The sequence below is a fragment of the Anolis sagrei genome, chromosome 3, assembly GCF_037176765.1.
Source record: "Anolis sagrei isolate rAnoSag1 chromosome 3, rAnoSag1.mat, whole genome shotgun sequence".
NCBI classification, from domain to species: domain Eukaryota; kingdom Metazoa; phylum Chordata; class Lepidosauria; order Squamata; family Dactyloidae; genus Anolis; species Anolis sagrei.
Window position 1 is genome coordinate 34,745,438 of NC_090023.1, and position 22,912 is coordinate 34,768,349.

Here is a 22,912-nt window from a genome sequence, read left to right on the forward strand (position 1 = left end):
TGGTAGTCGGTACTATATTTTGTGATAGCAAATTCCACAGTCTGTGTACTGTAAAGAAATATTGTTTTTCTTCTTTATATCTGATATGAATCTTCCATTGTTTAGTTACTCTGGATACTTCCACATTACTTTACTTAAACAAGGGAGGAGGAGGAAACAGGCTACTGCTGAAACCTCTCAGCAACCACGTGTCTTTGCTTTGGCCCTCCTATCAGTCTGGGAAGACAGAGGGTCGCTATATCCACATGCTGAGAGGAGGACCGAGGCAGACAAGGGCCGGAGGGAAGAGCCCAAGGGGCCGCATCCAGCCCACAGGCCTTGGTTTACCCAGGCCTGGTATGACCACTACAATCCTGATAATTTTGTTTCCAGTTCTTTTTTGTAATTATCCACAAAATTGAATTTACTATCTTAAATAGCAGCCTCATACAAAGTCAATATTTTATCAAACTATTTACTTTCTTCCAAGATCACTTTCATGGTCAGTCTGTGCCAGCATACGTCTCATCATTATAAATATGAAGTCAGGATTATTTGTGTGCCAATATGCCTCACTTTGCATACCCTGAATCTCATTTGTCATTTTAATACCCATTTCACCAGTTGGATATTATTGAAGCTATCCATTTTTGTTCCCTAAATAACTTGATGTCACTGGCAAATCTGATTGATGGAGAGCATGTCGTTTCTTTCTGGCATCCAAATAGATGACAGAATGGAACTATTAGGAGCATCTGCCAAAGAACTGTACCCAGGATATCTGTCCTAGAGGCAAGTAGGAGAGAGTGAATCGAGAGAAGCAGGAAGTAGGCAACTGTTCTCTAGTTAATCATTTTAAAGGCTACTTTGATTACAAAGATGTATTCATAGATCCCTCTCCCAAGAAGTCTATTTCTTTCTGTCCCTCCAGACAGTATTCAGCAATCTGGGGAAAATATTAGAAGATCCTTAGAATATTGTATGTTTTCCCATATTTACACCTAGCCTTTCAGATCCAGCCTACTCGGTCCTCCTCTCAGCATGTGGATATAGAGTTGTGGTTCCTTCATGATGTTTTATAGCAGGCATGGGCAAACTTGAGCCCAAACTTGAGCTGATAGGCTGTTAGGAATTGTGGAAGTTGAAGTCCAAAACACCTAGAGGGCCCAAGTTTGCCCAAGCCTGTTTTATAATGTATGTGAAGCTGAAGCCAGGAAAAGCGTAGAGGACAAAAACAGAGGGATGTACTAGGCTTGAGTCACTTGAGAGGTGTAGCTATGAAGGGGAAAAGTGAGAGGATGGCTCTCATAAGAACTCCCCCCCCCCCCCATGAAATTTTCTTTCTCTCGCTGAATTTAGGGATCCAAAGAAAACAAGAAGGCAAAGTTTGCAGGGGAATGCAACCATCACAAATATGAGAGTTCTAATTCAGAAAGATTTTACTTTCTGACTTAGAAATTGCTAGAAAATAGGGGGATTCTTGAGGGGGACAATATCCTAATTTTGCATCCTCTCTCTCTGCTAATTATTTCTGTGGGTCACTTTCAAAAGGCACCTCTGGAATATAGCTTATATATAGCACCTGGTACTTGTTGGTGGTCTCCTAAACAAGCCCTAACCAGGGCTGACCATGGTTAGTTTCCAAGAGAAGATGAGATCTAATATAGGTTGAAGATGAAATATTGTCATAAAATGTATAATATGAGAGATTTGAATTTCATTTCTAAAATAACCTTAGACTAGTCAGGCAGGCACTTGAAAAAGGAAAAAAAATGGTATAGTATGAAAAAGTATACCAGATACAGTAGTGCTTTCTCCCATCCACAACTCCTTTTTGACACATACAGTTAAAGAAATGAAATGGAGTCTTCCTTCACCAGTCAAAACCTTTATCTTTCAAGGCTGGTTTCCTTTCAATGTTCTCATGTGGATTTGTCATCATATCTGGTTAACACCTAAGGAGAAGGTGACAGTTTATACAACCACAAGCCCTTCTCATCTATGATGAAGAATGAACATTTTTCAATGTATTGTCGAAGGCTTTCATGGCCAGAATCACTGGATTGTTGTAGGTTTTTCCGGGCTATATGGCCATGTTCTAGAGGCATTTTCTCCTGACGTTTTGCCTGCATCTATGACAAGCATCCTCAGAGGTAGTGAGGTCTGTTGGAAGTAGGAAAATGGGTTTTTATATCTGGAATGACCAGGGTGGGACTAAGGACTTTTGTCTGCTGCAGCTAGGTGTGAATGTTTCAACTGACCACCTTGATTAGTATTTAATGGCTTGGAAGTGCCTGGGGGGAATCTTTTGTTGAGAGTGATTTGATGTGCCTGGTTGTTTACTCTCTGTTGTTTTGCTGTTGTAATTTTTGAGTTTTTTTAATACTGGTAGCCATTTAAAAAAAAACAACAACAACTATGTGGGCAACAGAAGATATCTAGATTACATTAAATTCTTTGCCTAAAATGGTCCCAACTGCTGTGCCAGATGCAGTTGATTAAAAGTAACCATGGCCATTGCAGATATATGAGCATTTGGCTTCAGATAAGAGGGGTTTTTAAACTTTGTAACCATGTTAAATTGATGTGACTTTTTAGTGTTTAACACAGTTCAAAAGCATTGTTTAAACTTAATCTACATTAGAAATCAAGAGCCCACGTTTTCATAATACTATGGAGTAAAATGGTAAATCCAAGTTGTTTAAGTATAAGTTGACTCAGCAAACTGTTTAAGTTGTTTTAATGTGCAAAGTATTATATGGCTTTGATTTAAGGAAGAAAGGAAACAAGTGTTGATTAAAATAAGCATGGCTTTAGTAGAAAGATAAAGATAGATACAAAGGAAATGCTTTTTCTGTAAACATGAAGAAGATATGAATGTGTAAAGCAAGCAAGCAAACAAGCAAGCCTTGATATGAAGGCTGTGCTATGTATAAAACAGAGGATTCATATAAGGATTCTTTTTTCATATAAGCCTTGCAAAAATACTATTGAGTCTCTAAAGTCACTGATTTATCATGAATGTACATTATTTTTAAATTTTAGCCCTACTTGTAAAAGCCTAATTTCTAGAGATTTTTTTTGGCAAAAATAACACAAGCCAACAAGTATTTTTCATCAGATATAATTTTAGATCCTTCTTGCAAAGTTATTTTGCGCTGAATTCAGGTCTGTGTTTATTTTTTCTCCATCATGTGTAATTAATGTATTTATGCAGTGATATCAATTAGATTCTATTGATATCAGTTTGTAAGTGCATTAATTATTTGATTAGCCTCATCACAAAAACTTCACAAAATAGAGAAAAAATAAACACAGATCTGAATTCAGCATGAAAAACTATAAGAATGACCTAAAAGCATATCTGATGAAAAATATTTGTTGGCTTGTGATTAATTATATTCTATTGACATCAGTGCATAAATGCATTAATTATTTGATTAGCCTCATCACAAAACTCCATGTGATATAGAAAAAATAAACACAGATCTGAATTCAGCACAAAAAAACTCTATAAGAATGACCTAAAATCATATTTGATGAAAAAAAAAAACTTGATGGCTTGTGTTACACAAAAATGATGTGAAATTTGCAGACTTTACTGTAGTCCACTGTAATGTACCATTCATCATATTTTAAAAAGTTGACGTGATGGAAAAAAATAAAGACATATTTAAAATCAGCAAAAAATATTTAAATTGCTACTAAAAGTTTGATTTTGTTAGCTTGTGTAATTAGAAAGCAATTCTTGAAAATCTAAACGTTAATATATTTAATTCCCTTTTATGAACAAAAAGAAAAATTGTGAGTTGGGGGACCTTTTGTTGTTTCAGAGTTTAACGATGATTATTTGGATACGATAAGTTCTTGACATTTCTATAGGAGCTGGATGTTTTCCGTAAATGTTGCTTTACAGCCTACTGTTAGCTAGCATTATTTCATTTCTTTCATCATTTTCTTTAAATAACATTGTGACTCAGTCCTCACAGCAAGGGGATACTCCATAATCTGTAAGGTTTATAGGTTGCAGCTGTATGAGGCATTCTTTCTTTGTTTGTAAACTAGCCATTGCTTTACAAGCTGCGTTGAGAGATAATTATCTCCTTCTTTTCTTTTGATAGAAATATGACATAATTCCAAAAGATTCTATTGAAGTTGCATTTATTTAATACTGCCTTGATATTAGACACGCAGTTGTATTAAAATTAGAAACAAAAAGCATGATTCAATCTACAAGGGTCACGTGGATTTTATACATAGATTATTCCCAGAGCATTAATAGCCCTCCCTGCCTCCATGTGCAAAGCTGTAAGGAGGACCTGAAGTCTGTGTGTAGCTGTACTTTTCCCATCCAGTTACCCTTGTAGTCCCACAGACTGTATGAGCACAGGTAGAATTATTTGTATGAGTACAACTAATCTGCATTGCAATTGGGTGGTGGGGGAGGTTTGAGGGCAAGCAGGCATTGCCATTATCTTGGTGACCCTTTGCACCGCTTCCATTTTCACCTGGATATATGTGGTTGAAGAAGAGTGGACTTTGAACAGGCAGCCTTTTCTGTGTGAATGCTACAGAATGCTTACTTAGTACATCTGCACTCTAGCCTTCTCTCCCAAATTCTGATGGTACCTCATCAAAGTACATGGCATTGTGCCTTGGCAGAATAATCAAAGGATGTCTCAGGACTACACTTTTTGATAGCTCGCTGGCATTGCCCCCCCCCCTTCCCCCAATGTGCAATGGGAAGTTGCTGCTAATTGTGAGAGAAATGGGATTGAACACTGTGAAAGCCATCCACTGCATGGCTATCAGCCTCCTCCCAGTAGACTCAAATCAAGGAAAAACTTCATGAGAACCACCACTTCTCTAAGTGTTCCCCCAGTAACAGCAAGAGCATCCCTCTGGCTAATCCAGGAAACCCCAATTGGATGGTCCCCCACGAGGGTCTGCCTCCAAGGGCAAACCAAGAATGGGCAACTTGGAAATCCCTGGTCAGAATCAGAAGTGGAGTGGGCAGATCAAAAGACAACCTGGCGAAATGGAACTACCTAAAGGAATCCTCCACCTTGTGTGACTGTGGAGCAGAACAAACAACTCATCACTTGTATGCTTGTCCACAATGCCCTGCCTTATATACAGAGGAAGATTTGTATTGTCAAAGGCGTTCATGGCCGGAATCACGGGGTTACTGTAAGTTTTTCGGGCTATATGGCCATGTTCCAGAAGCATTCTCTCCTGACGTTTCATCTGCATCTATGGTGAACTGAACCACCTAAACTGGGCTTTACAGTCCAATGGATACTCCACCACAGACATCAGAAGAGCTGCAAGAACAAGAACAAGCCAAGAGAGTAAAGACAAAGATCCACCCAGAGGAAGATTGTTCTTGTCATACATTAAGGGAACCACTGGCTGCATAGGGAAGCTGATGAGGAAACACAACCAACAAACAATTGACAGACTCACTAAGAAAATCCAACAATTGCTCAGCAAAGGACAACAGTATTTTCTGTTGGTCATGGGGATTGTGTGTGGGAAGTTTGGCCCAATTCTATCATTAGTGGAGTTCAGAATGCTCTTTGACTGTAGGTGAACAATAAATCCCAGCAAAGACAACTCCCAAATGTCAGGATCTATTTTCCCCAACCTCCACTAGTGGGCGTTTGGACATACTGAGTATTCTTGTCAAGTTTGGTCCAGATCCATCATTGTTTGAGTCCACAGTGCTCTCTGGATGTAGGTGAACTATAACTCCAAAATTCAAGATCAATGTCCACTAAACCTGTCCAGTATTTTCTCTTGGTCATGTGATTTCTGTATGCCAAGTCTAGTTCAATTCTATCATTGGTGGAGTTCAGAATGCTCTTTGATTATAGGTGAACTATAAATCCCAGCAACTACAACCCCCAAATGACAAAATCAATCCCTCCCCAACCCCACCAGTATTGAAATTTGGGCGTATTGGGTATTTGTGCCAAATTTGGTCCAATGAATGAAAACATATTCTGCATATCAGATATTTACATGACGATTCACAACAGTAGCAAAATTACAGTTGTGAAGTAGCAACAAAAATAACTTTATGGTTGGGGTCACCACAAAATGAGGAACTGTATGAAGGGGTTGTGGCATTAGGAAGGATGAGAACCACTGCTCTAGAGTCTAGTCTAATGGTAGCATTTCCCCAGAGTAAGTGTAAAACTCCCACTCAAAATAAATAGAAAATGTGAATGACTCTCCTCATTGCAAAGGTGGCTGCCTCAGGGAGGGAAAGTAGTTCTTCCCACTGCATTGCGATGCAAAGTCCCCCCATTGCAGTCCTTCCAAACGCCAGGCGAGGAGAAGGATACATTTTAATCCTGTGCAGATGTTACAAGTGGGGATTGATTCGGGGAGGCGGCTGGCTAGCTACTGGGCTTGAAGTGCCGGCGGGGGTTTCTTGCGCCTCTCTCTGGCTCAGCCTTCCTTCCCAGCGCTCTTCAGGGGGACCCGCGCCCCAATTGGCAGCCCCTTCGCTCCGGGGGACATTTGGGGGGGGGGGGCTGAAGGCGGGGGTCTCGCCGGCCTGACAGTCCCTTCCCTTTGGCGCTGAGCTTAAGCTCTTCGGGTTTTCCCCAATTGAATTAGCATCGACCTGGCTTGATTATACAGGCGCGCTCCACAAAAGGCAAGCGTTCTTTGCCTTTACGGCAATGTTTCTCAATCGAGACCCCTTCATACAGTCCCTCATGTTGTGCTGACCCCCCAACCAGGCCCGTAGCCAGGATTTTGATTCCGGGGGGGGGGGGGGGGGCTGAGTCTGAGTGAAAGAGGGTCTACCCTAGCAAACCTTGTTTTTTGTTATCCCAATACCCTCATGCATATGGGATATATTGAGCATGGTGATCAGATCATGATATGAATAAACATAACAGTTTAAATAATGTACCAGTAAGGCCTTCTCGCGGACCACCATCAGAATTTGGGGGGGGGGGGGGCTGAAGCCCCTCAAGCCCCCCCCCCCCCCCGCTACATGGCTGCCCCCAACCATAAAATTATTTTCGTTGCTACTTTACAATTGTAGTCTTGCTACTGGTATAAATCGTAATGTAAATATGCAGGATGTATTTTCATTCATTGGACCAAATTTGGCACAAATACCCAAAACGCCCAAATTTGGTGGGGTTTTGAGAGTTGTAATTGCTGGGATTTATAGTTCACTTACAATTGATGTTGTCATTTGAGAGTTGTAATTGCTGGGATTTATAGTTCACTTACAATCAAAGAGCATTCTGAACTCCACCAAAGAGGGAATTGAAACAAATTTGGCACACAGAACTCCCATGACCAACAGAAAATACTGGAAGGGTTTGTTGAGCATTGATCTTGAGTTTGGGAGTTTTAGTTCACCTATATCCAGAGAGCATTGTGGACTCTAACAACCATAATTGTTAGAGTCCACAACAGTAAGATCTGGACCAAACTTGACACTCAATAGGCCCAAATGTGAACACTGGTGTAGTTTGGGGGGAATGGACCACGACATTTGGGAGTTGTACTTGCTGGAATGTATAGTTCACCTACAATCTAAGAGCATTCTGAACCCACCAACGATGGAATTGGACCAAACTTCCCACACACAACCCGCATGAACAACAGAAAATGCGTTGTTGTTGTAGGTTTTTTGGGTTGTATGGCCATGTTCTAGAAGCATTCTCTCCTGACGTTTTGCCTGCATCTGTGGCAAGCATCCTCAGAGATTGTGAGGTTTGTTGGAAACTAGCAAAATGGGGTTTATATATCTGTGGAAGGTCCAGGGTGGGAGAACGAACTCTTGTCTCTTGGAGCAAGGTGTGAATGTTTCTATTGGCCACCTTGATTAGCATTTGATGGCCTGGCAGTTTTTAGGTGTGGCTTGCTACTGCCTGGGAAATTTCCTTGTTGAGATGTGGCCAGGGGTTCCTGATAGTTTCCTAGCCGGAGTTCCCCTGTGTTTGTGGGTATTTTTAATTTACTGTTATAATTTTAGAGGGTTTTTTTTTTAGTACTGGTAGTCAGATTTTGTTCATTTTCGTGATTTCTTCCTTTTTGTTGAAATTACTCACATGCTTGTGGATTTCAGTGGCTTCTCTGTGTAGACTGACACGGTAGTTGTTAGAGTGGACCAGCATTTCTGTGTTTTCTAGTGGCCCTTGGCGATCCCTCTGACACCCCCCCCCCCCCCCCGTGCTCACGACACCTCCAGGTTGAGAAACCCGGCATAGGGGATAGTTCAAGGTTGAGAAACGCTGGCAGACTCGACAGTCTTTGTGTGAGGCGGCTTTGCATCACAGAGTGGCATGAAAACAACATTATTTTAAATCGAAGGCATCTTATTCAAAGGGTGATGTGTGTGGCTGGATCTACACTGCCGAATAATACAGATTGGAACTGCATTATATGGATCTACCCCAGGCATGGGCAAACTTGGGCCCTCCAGGTATTTTGAACTCCACCTCTAACACCTGAGGCTGTTAGGAATGGTGGGAGTTGGAGCCCACCAAGTTTGCCCCTGCCTGGTGTAGATGCAGCCCTGGAAAAGGAGGAGGCACATCTAGGGCCCCATCTACACTGTCATATGATGCAGTTTCAAATGACTCATTACTTTAACGTGCACCAGAGATACCAGTCACATCGCGAGGGGAAACTATACCGGTTTGAAACGGCACTAAGTGCCATCACACTAGAGAAAAAAATCCACATAAAACCCTGTTTCTGTCTCGTGCAGAATTCAGGGGTTTGTAGTTTAGTGAGGCTGTTAAAGGCTTCGCCCTAAACTACAAACCCCAGAATTCTGCAGTCTAGTCTCTCTAGTCTAGTGTGATGATCTGGTAGAGGGGCAGCGGGGGGGGGGGGGAGGCTCAGGTGAATGAGGAGGCGCCTCTCTCTCTCTCTTCCTCTCTCTCTCTCTCTCTCTCTCTCGAGAGAGGAAATCTGCCCTGTTCCGATTCCGCCTCGTGTAAACATTTTCGCGTGGGATCCTTCAAACCCGGCGCCTCTCCCAATGGGGGGATTAAGGCCTAATCCTCTCGCTCTAGAGCTCTAGTTGGATTAATTTCGTAGTCTCTCTCAGGCGCTGGTGGGGTTTTTTCTTTTCTTTACTCCCTGTAGGCAATAACAAAAAAAGACGCCGTCTCCTTAAATGCGCCCTGGATTGGGGAGGGTTTAATGGGAGCTCTTCCAAATGGGAGTAATGACAAGACTTTGAAGAGGGAAGGCTTCGTCCCGTTGTGTCTTGGGCTAGGACTGAGTAGAAGGGGCGGGAAGAGGCTGAGGAAGAAATATCAAACACAAAGAAAGAGGAAGTGTGCCACTCAGAGTCTAAGCCGGTCTGGAGGGATACAGGGTTAGGGACAGATCTCAAAGCCCACAAAAATGCATCCAAGGGCCCTTCCAGACAGACCCTATATCCCAGGATCTCATCCCAGGTTTTCTGTTTTATCCCAGATTATCTGGCAGTGGGGACTCATATCCAGTTTAAAGCAGAAAACTTGTGATCTGATCCTGGGATATAGGGACTGGCTGGAAGGGCCCTAAGAGGGAAAATGGGGAGAAAAGCTGTGGTTCCCATCAGTGCCATTCACTTCCACTTTTGTTCTAGTCACGCCACTTGAACTACCTTGATACCTTCCTATGGGATCCTCGAGTTTGTTGTTTAGGGAGATGTAGAGCTCTCTGGCTGAGATTTCTCAGCAACCACCCTAAATGTATTCCCGAAGGCTTTCATAGCCTGAATCACTGGGTTGTAGGTTTGTCGGGCTGTATGCCCATTTTCTAGAACAGTGGTCCTCAACCTGTGGGTCCCCAGATGTATTCCTATCATTTTTCCTCTGGATTTCAGGGAGCAGGAAGGTGTCCTGGGGGGGGGATAGATAGATTAGATAGCTAGAATAGGTATAAAATAATTTCCTAATAAGGAGTCGGCATTCCCAAGACTTGGTTAAACAGGCTGATTTTCTGGGTTCTTGTGAGTTTTCCGGGCTGTATGGCCATGTTTCAGAAGCATTCTCTCCTGACTTTTCGCCCACATCTATGGCAGGCATCATCAGAGGTTGTGAGGTCTGTTGGCAACTAAGAAAATTGGGTTTTATATATCCCTTCAGGGTGGGAGAAATAATCCTTTGTCTGTTTGGGATAGGTGTGAATGTTGCAATTGGCTACCTTGATTAGCAATGAATGGCCTAGCAGTTTCGAGGTCTGGCGTCTTTCTGCATGGGGGAATCCTTTGTTGGGAGTTGATTTTCCTTTTAATGAAGTACAGTGAAAGCATCTTCTGCAGAGTCGCTGTAAGCGGGCCACAGATTTGTGTCAATGTCTCAAACAGTCTCTAGGTGGCATTCGGGTCCCTTTTGAGGGACCCCAATATTGAGCGAAGGGGACCCCATTTGGGGTCAGGACCCACTGTTTAAGAAGCCCTCTTCTAGAGAGCCGCACCTGAGCTTCTTCGTGGAGGAGAGAGGGTTTAAAGGTTCCCCTTCCAGCCCCGAAGAGGCTTGTCCCCTCCCCCCCCCCCCCCCCCCCGTCCCACGAGCCTGGGAACCGGGTTGTGTCCGGATGGAGAAGCCGAAGTAGGGACCCCCTCCGGCACCTCCTCCCCAGCCTTGCTCCCAGGCTCTGCGGAGGCAGGATCCATCCCGCCATGTCATGCAAATCGAACTGTATTTTCTGGTTAGTGTAGAGTAGACCCACATTCCGCAGTTCGAACTACCTGGTGTGGCAGTGTAGACCCAGCCTTACGCTGTATCCTTACCAAGAACTTGACAAGAAGGCTTCGAGGCTCCGAAGGCAGACACCCTCCCCCCGCTTTTTTTAGGAGGGAAAAATATTAATGGAATTTTTCCTGGCTGAATAGTCATGTTCCAGAAGCATTCTCTCCTGATGTTTCGCCTGCATCTATGGCAGGCATGCTTGGGACCCTTCCACTCAATATCAAGGCAGAAAATCTCACACTATCTGCCTTGAACCCGGGCTATTTGAGAAAGATAATGTGGGATTTCCTTCCTTGATATTCTGGGATATAGGGCTGTGTGGAAGGGCCCTCAGAGGTTGTGAGGTCTGTTGAAAACTAGTCAAGTGGGGTTTCTATATCTGTGAAAAGTCCAGGGTGGGAGAAAGAACTCTCGTCTCTTTAGGGCAAGTGTGAATTTTGCAATGGGCCACCTTGATTAGCATTGAAAAGGCCTTGCAGTTTCAAAGTCTGGCTGCTTCCTGCCTGGGGGGAATCCTTTCTTCGGAGGTGTTAGCTGGCCGTGATTGATTCTTGTCTCAAATTCTCCGGTTTTCAGAGTTGAGTTTTTTACTGTCTTGATTTTAGAGCTTTTTAAAATACTGGTAGCCAAATTTTGCTCATTTTTGGGGTTTCCTCCTTTCTGTTGAAATTGTCCACACGCCTGTGGGTTTCAAGGGCTTCCCTGTGTAGCCTGACATGGTGGTTGTCAGAGTGGTCCAGCATTTCTGTGTTCTCAAATCATACGCTGTGTCCAGGTTGGTTCCTCAAGTGCTCTGCTATGGCTGACTTCTCTGGTTGAATCAGTCTGCAGTGCCTTGATTCGTGTTTGGGCAATGCTGTGTTTGGTGGTCCCTATGTAGACTTGTAGACTATGTCGAGGGGCCGATCAAGGGGCAAGATGGATGGATGGCATCCTTGAAGTGACTGGCTTGACCTTGAAGGAGCTGGGGTGGTGACCAGCGACCGACAGGGAGCTCTGGCGTGGGCTGGTTCATGAGGTCAGGAAGAGTCGGAAGCGACTGAAGGAATGAACAACAACAGTGTAGACTTGTCCACAGCTTCTCTGGTTTGGTAGTCCCTATGTAGACTTGTCCACAGCTTCTCTGTGTAACCTGACACGGTGTTGTTCGCGTGGTCCAGCATTTCTGTGTTCTCAAATAATATGCTGTGCCCAGGTCGGTTCATGGTGGCCATACATACACCTGGAGCATGGCCATACTGTGCGGAAAACACAGCAACCCAGTGGAAGGCCACGAAAAGCTTCCACAACATATTAATGGAAACGTTGTGGGGGAAGAGAGAGAGTAGCTTGCTTTGCCTAGTGCAGACCCGGATTGGGTTTCACAAGGTCGTTTGTTCGAATAGTTGGGGAAGGGATGGGGGGGGGGGGGGGGAAGGAAGGAATGACTCGCCTGCTTTGGAAGTAGACCTGTATATTTCACTTGAGTAGCAGTCTTTCCAAAAGGGAGAGGGGAAGCCGGGGAATGTCGGTCCGTCCTTGTTTAGTCTCGCTGGGCGCTCCCTCCCTCCCTCCTTCGTCTTCTTCCTCCTCGGAAGCGTCAGTCGTTTCCCTCGGAAAAGCTTCCTCGTTATAGGCTGTGGCCTCCTGACCGCGAGCTGCCAGCCGCTTGGCTTTTATTTCTGCCCATATAATAAGCGGGGAACGGGGAGGTAATTGGGTTAACTACCCGAGCTTCCTTCTGGGAGCGAGCGGGCCCCACTAAACGCCTTTTTAAAAATGATCGACGAGCCAGCGGCGCCCCAGAGCCAGGCGCCTTCGCGCCGCCTCATTCCCGCCTTGTAAAGGAAGGGTTAAAAGGGGAGGGGGAGAGGGGGTCGGATAGATGGATGGATATATATATATATATATAGGGGGGGTTGCAGAAGAGGGACGGAGGGGGAGAGGGAAAGAAAGAGAGGGAGAAAGAGAAAAAAGGGGGGAGGGAGAGAAAGAGGGAGAAAGAGAAAAAAGAGGGACGGAGAGAAAAAAGAGGGAGGTGAAGAGAAAGAGAGAGGAGAAAGAGAAAAAAGGGAGGGAGGGATAGAAAGAAAGAGAGAGAGAAAGGGAGGGAGGGAGAGAAAGAGGAAGAGAAAGCTAGAGAAAGAGAGGGAGGGAAAGAGAAAAAGAGGGGGAAAGGGGGAGAGGAAGAAAGAAAAAGAATGGGAGGGAAAGAGAAAAAAGAGAAAGACAGAAAGAGAGAGAAAGAGAGGAAGGGAAAGAAAAACAGGGGGAGAGAGGGAGGGAGAAAAAGAACAAGAGAATGGGAAGGAAAGAGAAAAAAGAGAAAGACAGAAAGAGAAAGAGAAGGGTGGGAAAAAGAAAGAGAGGGAGGAAAGAGGGAGAAAGAAAAAGGAAAGATAAGAGGGGGAGAGGGAGGGAGAGAAAGAGAGGAGAAAGAGAGCGAGGAGGCCTGCCTGGCGAGGTGTCCCCTCCCCTCGCCCCCCCCCCCCCCGGTTTGCCTTGAAACACAAAGGCGAGGGGCCTGGGGACTCGCAACCCAAATCCACTTGTAATCGCACGAGAGAATCGCACATAATTACTTGAGCAACCTAGATTAAGATTGATGAGCCTTTAAAGCGCCGTTGCGGATCGATCCCCTGCCCTTCGCCGCCCGGTTGGGGAGGGAGGGAGGGAGGGAGGAGGGATGGGGAGAGAGATGGAGAAGGAGGGGAGGAAAGAGGAAGAGGGGGCATGTGATCCCGATCAGCTGACTGGGGTCAAGAGGCCAGGCCGGCCTATTAGGCCCGGGAAAAACAAGAAAATGAAAGAAAATAGAGTTTGTCTCAATATTATCCATCCCCTGGTGGGCTTGGCTTGAAAGCTGTTCAAGGGAGAGAGAGGGAAGGAGAGGAGGAGGAGGAGGAGGAGGAAAGGCGGCGTGGGTGGGGAAGGGGAAGCCGAGGCAAGGCGGGCTTGGGCTTCCTTGGAGCCTCTGCCCCGTGCAGACAGGCTGATGCGGGTTAAGGGCCTGCGAAGGGAGGCTGTGGAGAACGGGGACCGAGTCTACACCGACTATTTCATGCCCGTCGACGCTTGCTTCCAAGTGGCCGGACAACAAACTCTCACAAGGGCGCAGTGAAGAAAGCCTTTCCTTCATGCCCATCAGTGCTTGCCCTCCAACCATGTGTATTATGTGGTAGTTAGGGATACATGTATCCAATGAAGTAGAGGGGGCAGGAGGACAGTGCCATCTTATCTCCTGCCTGTGCCATCAGTTGGGAGCCCCTCCCCCAGCACCAATTGCTGCTCTGGGCGAGAATGAAGGTGGGGGGCAGGGGGACAGTTCCGTCTTGTCCCCTGTGCTATGCTAATAATATAATATAACATTGTGTATTCATATAATATTTATATTATTATAATGCAGTACAATATAATACTACTAATAATAAAATGTTATAATTATGTATTTTATATTACATGTAATATTACTAATAATATTACAGTATAATGGTATACTACAGTATATTAATATATACTGTAATACTGATATTGTGCTATGCTAATAATATAATATATTGTATGTATATATATATCTTGTAAACCGCTGAGTCCCCTGAAGGGCGGCATATAAATGCCATAAATACATAGAGTGAAGTCTATGAAAGCTTACACCATAACACACTGTTTCTTAACCTGGGGTCGGGACCCCTGGGAGGGTTGCAAAGGGGTGTCAAAGAGGTCATCAAAGACCACCAGAAAACACAGGATTTTTTTGTTGGTCTGTGGGGGTTCTGTGTGGGAAGTGTGGTCTAATTCTATCTGCTGTGGAGTTCAGAATGCTCTCTCATTGTAGGTGAACTATAAATACCAGCAAGTACAACTCTCAAATGTTAAAGTTTGTCTTCCCCAAACGCGACCAGTGTTCACATTTGAGCATATTGAGTATTCGTGCCAAGTTTGGCCCAGATCGATCATTGTTTGAGTCCACAGTGGCCTCTAGATGTAGGTGAACTACAACTCCAAAGCTCAAAGTCAATGCCCACCAAACCCTTCCAGTATTTTCTATTGGTCATAGGAATTCTGTGTGCCATGTTTGGTTCAATTCCATCGTTGGTGGAGTTCAGAATGCTTTTTGATTGTAGGTGAACTATAAATCCTAGCACCTGCAACTCTCAAATGACAAAATGAATTCCCCCAACCCCACCAGGATACAAATTTGGGCGTATTGGGTCAAATTTGGTCCAATGAATGAAAACACATCAGCATATCAGATATTTACATTACGATTCATAATGGTAGCAAAATTCCAGTTATGAAGTAGCAACGAAAATAATTTTATGGTTGGGGGTCACCACAACATGAGGAACTGTATTAAGGGGTCGCAGCATTAGGAAGATTATTTATTTTGTATCAAAAGCATTGCATAAATTAGTATAAAACTGAAGAAAGTAGAAGGAGCGCAGGCTGCTAAATATCTTTTGACCAAGAACGGGCAACAGCAACCGCATTGTCTGTAGCCTCCAGCAGTTCTTCCTCTGTACATGAGGCAGGGCATAGTGGACAAGCTTACAGATGCGGAGTTGTCTGTTCTGCTCCACAGTCACACGAGGTGTGGGATTCTTTTAGGTAGTGCCATTTTGCCAGGTTGTTAGGAAGGTTGAGAACCACTGATTTGTACACTGGTAGTTATACTTTACATGTATCCAATGAAGTAAAGTGAAGTCTATGAAAGCTTTCACCATAACAGATTCAGTAACATAGCGGTAGTTCTTATTGTACCTGGGCAGAGAATGGATTTCAGCAGCGACTATGGGCTATTGTGTGTGTGCATGCCTTTAAATCGGCTGCCGGGAAATCACAGCTGAGTAAGGCCCGGGTGTCACTCACCCCCCACCCGGGCCTCAGCCTGATTTCCTGTGTGATCATCTGGCCAATTAATGCACACTCGAGGGCATTAATGGGCCGGTGTGGATGTGGCCTAAGGGTGAGCCCAGGCCCAGCTCCAGCCTGCCAAGCCCAGCCTCCAAAGGAGAGAAGCCAAGGGTTTCAGCAGCCAGGCAGGAACAGCCTCGCAGCAGCATCCAAACCCACTCTCGAAGCCTCAGGCTTGGAATCAGATCACTTCTCCATCCCTAGACCGAGGGAGATAGAATGGGGCTTTAAAGGGGGAAAGAAGATGTCCCTCTCTCCTTGTATCTAGGCATTTCCCATTCGTTAGCTATGCAGCCCCCAGTGGCGCAATGGGTTAAACCCTTCTGCCGGCAGAACTGAGAACTAATAGGTCGAAGGTTCGAATCGGGGAGAGCGCGGGTGAGCTCCCATTGTCAGCTCCAGCTCCCCATACGGGGACATGAGAGAAGCCTCCCACAAGGATCGTCAAACATCAAAATACCCGAGAGTCCCCGGATAACGTCCTTGCAGAGAGCCAATTCTCTCACCCCAGAAGCGACGTGAAGTCGCTCCTGACAATCTTCTATATAAATAAAAATGTAATGTTCGTTCGTGGGATTGACTTAACTCAAAAACCACTGGAGGAATTGACACGAAATTTGGGCACTACACCCCTAACAGCGCATGTATGAAAACGACAGCTCCCAGCATCCCCTAGAGCAGGAGCTTTAGGGGAGGAGGATTCTCCAAATGCACTGCTTCCAAGCTTCAAACTTGATTCTCCTTGGATTTCTTTGAGAGCATCCCAATCCCTGCATAGTTCCTATTCCTGGACTGCAACTCCCAGCAATCCTCCAGATAGATAAATTAGATAGAGATAGGTAGGTAAATAGATCGATCGATCAGGAGGACTGCTGGGAGCTGCAGTCCAAGAATAGGTAGAGAAGGAAGAAAGGAGAGAAAGAAAAAGGGAGGGGAAGGAAGGAAAGATGCAGAGAAGGAAGGAAGGAAGGAAAGAAAGAAAAAAGGAAAGAAGGAAAGAAAGAGGGGGGAAGGTTGGCCACAGCAACGCCTGGTGGGTACTAAATAATAAATAAAAAGCTATACAGGCCTGCTTCGTGGATCCCCAGTACGTTTCAGTTTATTGGGGTGATGTATTGGCGAAAGCTTTCATGGCCGGAATCCCTGGATTGTTGTGTGTTTTCCGAGCTGTATGGCCATGTCCCAGAAGCATTCTCTCCTGACGTTTCGTCTGCATCTATGGCAGGAATCCTCAGAGGTTGTAAGATTATTGAGCTGAGTTCTGCATAGGGAATGGAGGGCACCTTTCCATCCCAATCTTTGCGGATGAGGCGGGGAAGCAATGCAGAGCTATCGCCCGGGATTGAAGTCCTAGAGCAGTGGTTCTCAACCTGGGGTCTCCAGATGTTTTTGGCCTTCAACTCCCAGAAATCCTAACAGCTGGTAAATTGGCTGGGATTTCTGGGAGTTGTAGGCCAAAAACATCTGGGGACCCCAGATTGAGAACCACTGTCCTAGAGTCTACTTTAAACCCTAAACAATGCCGCGGGCTTTCCTAGTAAACACAAGGATGGGTTGCTCTTGAGTTTTCGGGGCTGTATAGCCATGTTCCAGCAGGGTTGCAGACACAAGGGTGGTTGTGCTGGGATTAGAAATGCCTGGAGATCTCTTGACGGGGATTGGGTATTTCCTGGTCATTCTTTCGCGCATATTTTACAAGGAAGGAAGCCCCACCGAAATCGGAATAGAGTGAATGCCTTTTTGTCGCGATTTTGTTGCAAGTCCAAAAAAATGTTTAGAGTAAAATAACTGTAATCACTTTGAAAGAAGAGCTGTTCGCAGCCGAACCTTGAAGTCTAGTTTCACAAACACAGAACTGGCGGGCAAAGGATTGAAATCAGGCCTGGCTGGGCCAAGTTGAGCCCTCTAGGAGTTTCGGACTCCAACTCCCACCATTCCGAACAACCTCAGGCCCTTTCCTTTTCCCCCTCAGCCGCAAGTGAGGTTTATGTATCTGTGAGCAACACTCAAAAGGCAGGGGTACTCTAGACAAGAAGCAATCAGGACCAGCTAACACCTCCCAGCAAAGGATTCCCCCAGGCAGCAAATGAAATCATTTATTTCGGTCATAGACCAGCACAGAAAATAAAAGTCACCCGTTCATAGAATAGAATCATAGAGTTGGAAGAGACCTCATGGGCCATCCAGTCCAACCCCCTGCCAAGAAGCAGGGAAATTGCATTCAAAGCACCCCCGACAGATGGCCATCCATTCTCTGTTTAAAACCTTCCAAAGAAGGAGCCTCCACCACACTCTGAAGGACTCTCACAGTCAGGAAGTTCTTTCTAATGTTCAGATGGATCTCCTTTCTTGTAGTTTGAAACCATACAAACTTGGTACGTTTAGTATATTAAAAATATAAAAATAAATACTGAAGCACAATAGGGGTGAGGCAGCCGAAGGAGAAATAGGGTAAAAATATACAATGCACAGGTCTATCAGCAAATTATAGATTCAAGGCAGCAATCAGCCAGGCTTTGAAGTTGCAAGGCCATTAAATGCTAAACAAGGTGACCAATTGCAACATTCAAACAGACAAAGAGTTCTTTCTCCTACTTTGGACAGTTCACAGATATATAAACCTCGCTTGCCTAGTTTCCAACAGACCCCTCAACCTCTGGGGATGCCTGCCGTAGTTGTGGCCGAAAGATCAGGAAAGAATGCTTCTGGGACATGGCCATACAGCCTGGAAAACTCAGGGCAACCCAATGTCGGTTGCGCCAATTAATTGTCCATGTAGAGGGGGCCCAAAAGTGACCCAAAAGGCAGTCATCCTACTGGGTTGTGGTAGGTTTTTCGGGCCATGTAGCCATGTTTTAGAAGCATTCTGTCCTGACGTTTCGCCCTCTGAGGATGCCTGCCGTCGATGTGGGCGAAAGGCCAGGAGAGAATGCTTCTGGAACATGGCTATCCAGCCCGAAAACCCTACAACAACCCAGGGATTCCGGCCATGAAAGCCTTCGACAATACAGTCATCCAACTGTTGGGAAGCTGAGTCCTGATGCCCGCGTGAAACTAGACTTCAGCTCTGCTTTCCTTTAGTTTCTCTCTGTCCTGGCGGCCTTGAGGGAGGGGGTCCTCCGGCCAGAGCCTTCTCCCCGCTTCCTTCTTTCCTTGCTTTGCTTCCTCCGGGCTTTTCCTCCGCGCCTGACCCGCCTGCCTCTCTTCTCTTTCCGCAGGGCCCGTGGTGCTGAGCACGCCGGCACAGCTGATCGCGCCCGTGGTGGTGGCCAAGGGCACCCTCTCCATCACCACCACCGAGATCTACTTCGAGGTGGACGAGGACGACCCGGCCTTCAAGAAGATCGACCCAAAGGTGAATTGGGGGAGAGGCGGGACCGGGGGAAAGGCTCTCTCTCTCTCTCTCTCTTTTTTTTTTCTCTTGGGTCTCCAAAGCGCCTGGAAGGAATCCCTTCCTCTCTCCCTTCCTTTCCCTCGGCTCCTCTTTGATTAAAAAGCCCAGGAGCGCCTTAATGACGCGAAATCCTCGATTACTCCAGAGCGCTCTTTCTTGAAAGCCATCTTTATGTCTCTTCTCTCCCCCCCCCGTCCCCCTCCCCCTCCCCGAAGGCCTTTGTAGGGACGTGGGCAGATTTAGCGCTTAAGCCAATTGCCGGGCAATCCCTGGGGGGACCGCTCTCCAACCCAGGCGGCCGGGATGATGGGGCGGCCCTCGGGAGGAGGAGGAGGAGGAGGAGGAGGAGGAGGAGGAGGAGGAGGAGGAGGAGGAGGAGGAGGAGGAGGAAGCCAACCAAGGGAGGAAGAGAAGAGAGGCCCTTCCTGCCTCGCGTTTTGGGGAGAGAAGGGGGGAAAGAGGCCGGGAGCGGGAGGCTTCTTTCCGTCCACAAAACCTTCCCACACAGCCCTATAACCCAGAATATCAAGGCAAAACATCCTAGAATATCTGCTTTGAACTGGGTTATCTCAGTCATATATTCAAAGCAGAAAATGTGGGATTTTATTCAGCTGTGTGGAAGGGGCCCAAGTCCAGCCTGGAGATAGAGGCACGCTGAGCACTGAATGCAACTCACTTTCAAACTGTTTGCAGACAAACAAAACTCCCACAGAATCGCGGGAAAGGAAGCCCTTAATTAATGCACATCATCAGTGCCCTGTGCTTTCCATCCGGGCCTCAAAATCGGTTTCTCCTATGACTTCTGTAATCATCATCCCCACAGTGAAACCACTTATTTATGTATTGCATTTCCTATATTTATCCACCGCCCTCTCTCACCCTGAAGGGGACTCAGAGCAGCTTTCAAGTTATATGTTTATATACAATAATAATCATTATCAAAGCATAATATTTGTATTATTTATCACTATATTGCGCTATACCACTCTACTGCAATATTATTAGTAATACTACATGCAATATATAACCGGTAATTGTTATATTATTATTTTAAAAGATATTTCTATTGAAATATATTTAATAATTACACTAAAACAAGGAAAAGAAAAAGAAGAAAGGGACAACTACATGGAGAAATATAGGGAAAGAAGGCAAGGGGAGATTTAATTATTATATTATTAAATTGTATTATTAGTAGTATATTGTATTACATTATAATATTATGACCAATATTATATGTACATACAATATAGTATATGAATAGCGTAGCACAATATTAGTATTATATATGACTACATTGTACTATACTGCAATGTGATTCATAATATTACATGTAATATACTTATTATATTGTATTATTAGTAGTATTATATGGTATTACCTTATAATATTATGATCAATATGATGTGTACATACACTATAGTATATTAATAGCAAACACAACATTAGTATTATACATGAGTATATTGTACTATACTGCAATATCATCCATTATTATTACATATAATATACTTATTAAATTGCATTATAATTAGTATTATATGGCATTGCATTATAATATGATCAATATGATGTGAACATACAATATAGTATATTAGTAGCATAGCACATTATTAGTATTATATATTACTATATTGTACTATACTGCAACATCATTAGTAATATGACATGTAATATACTTTTTATGTTATTGTAGTGTATTAGTACTAGTGTTATATTGTATTACATTATAATATTATGATCAACATTATATGTGCATACAATATAGTATATTATTTAAGGGCATTCAATCTGGCCCAACTGAAAGCAAGGTGAAATTTTGGGATATTTAAATTTTCTAAATATTTGGCACCTCCCAAAGAATTAAATGCTAGGCCTAAACTTAATGGAGAGCATGTGGAGCAGCCAGTATCATTGAGACCTGTTTGTCTATGTCACTAATTCATATTATATATTATTATATTGTACTATACTGCAACATCATTAGTTATATAACATGGAATATACTTATTATATTGTATTATTACTAGCATTATTTGGTATTGTATTATAGTATTATGATCAATGTGACGTGTACATTCAATATAGTATATTATTAGCATAGCATAATATTAGTATTAGTATACTGCAACATCATTAGTAATAGGACATGTAAAATACTTACTATATTATTATATTGTATTATTACTAGTATTAGATTGTATTATATTATAATATTATGAACAATAGTATATGTACATACAATATAGTATATTATTAGCATAGCACAATATTAGTATTATAAATGACCATATTGTACTACACTGCAACATCATTAGTAATATAACATGGGATATACTTATTATATTATATTATTACTAGTATTATTTGGTATTATATTATGATGAATATTATGTGTACATACAATATAGTGTATTATTAGCATAGCACAATATTAGTATTACTATACTGCAACATCATTAGTAATGGGACATGTAAAATACTTATGTTATTATATTGTATTATTACGAGTATTAGATTGTATTACATTATAATATTATGATCAATATTATATGTACATACCATATAATATATTTTAGCATAGCACAATATTAGTATTATATATTGTATTATACTGCAACATTAGTAATATAACATATAATATATTATTTATTGTATTATTACTACTATTATTATTACTACTAGTAGTATTAGTATTATATAGTGTACTATACTGCAACATCATTAGTAATATAAGATGTAATATTTTATTGTATTATTATTATTTACTAGTATTAGTATTATATATTGTACTATACTGCAACATCATTAGTAATAGAAGATGTAATGTTAATTGCATTATATATATATATATAATATATATATTATTATTAGTATTAGTATTATATATTGTACTATACTGCAACATCATTAGTAATATAACATGTGATATACTTATTATATTGTATTATTACTAGTGTTATATTGTATTACATTCTAATATTATTATCAATTCTATACATACAATATTATTATTATAGCACAACTTCCTTCAGTACTGGTTTGAAACTGTATCTAATGGTTAGTGTGTCTATTGGGGCCCACAGGCGGATAGAACTGTTTTATATTCGAGAGAAGGAGGCTATCTATCTATCTATCTATCTATCTACCTACCTACCTACCTACCTACCTACCTACTAGCTTTTATATCTATCTATCTACCTAGCTTTTATATTTTATATTCTGGCAATAGTTTGTATATTGGGAGAGTGGAGAGATAAAGTAATGGAACCGTCCTAGCATGGAGATGGGGTCCGAGATTAAGGCCCCATTGACTTTGCCATCAAATGTATTTGGAAACTGCATTCTCTGGCAGAGTCCTCCCGGCCGGGGCTCAGAGGAAGGCCTTCCCCTGGCGCTGGCCTTTTCCCCGGCTTGGTTTATTTGCCTGAAGGGAAAGGCAGCCTCTCTCTTCTCCTTGGGATTGTGGCCTGTTTCCCCGCCACCTCTCAGAGTGTCAACACCCTGCGCTTTTCCCGAAGCCTAGATGTCTCTTGCAGGGTGGCCTTGAGAGGCTTCTTTCAGCCTAGGCTGCCTCCCTCCAGTCAGTCTTTGGAGAAGTATTTTCTAGCGGTTGTAGAAACGCGGCTCCGTTAATGACCCCATAATGGCAGAGGCTGATGACCCCCAGGACACGATTTTTCGCAAATGTCCCCCTCCTTCAGAAAAAATAAAATAAAATCCTATGCCCAGAGCCTCGGAGGCTTTTCCCCAGCCAGGCAGGACCCACCCAAGTGTTGCTCAATGACCCCCCCCCCCCCCCTTTGACTCCAGCACTGAAACGCTTGGCCACCTCTTTCGTTTCCTTTTTCTTTATTTATTAGCTTGTCATTAAATAAAAACCAACAACAGAAAAATTTAAGCCACGAAAAAAGGTACT

At 43.5% G+C, this 22,912-nt stretch overlaps 1 protein-coding gene across 8 annotated transcripts in view; it reads left to right on the forward strand.

Annotated features, from left to right (window-relative positions):
- The window catches only part of NBEA (neurobeachin), a 441,541-nt gene that overhangs the window by 256,977 nt on the left and 161,652 nt on the right, over positions 1 to 22,912 (forward strand). For all 8 annotated transcript variants that reach the window (XM_060770825.2, XM_060770827.2, XM_060770830.2 and 5 more), the window contains one exon: positions 18,818 to 18,954. In XM_060770825.2, coding sequence (XP_060626808.2) covers positions 18,818 to 18,954 — 137 coding nt within the window. The remainder of the gene's footprint in view (positions 1 to 18,817; positions 18,955 to 22,912) is intronic.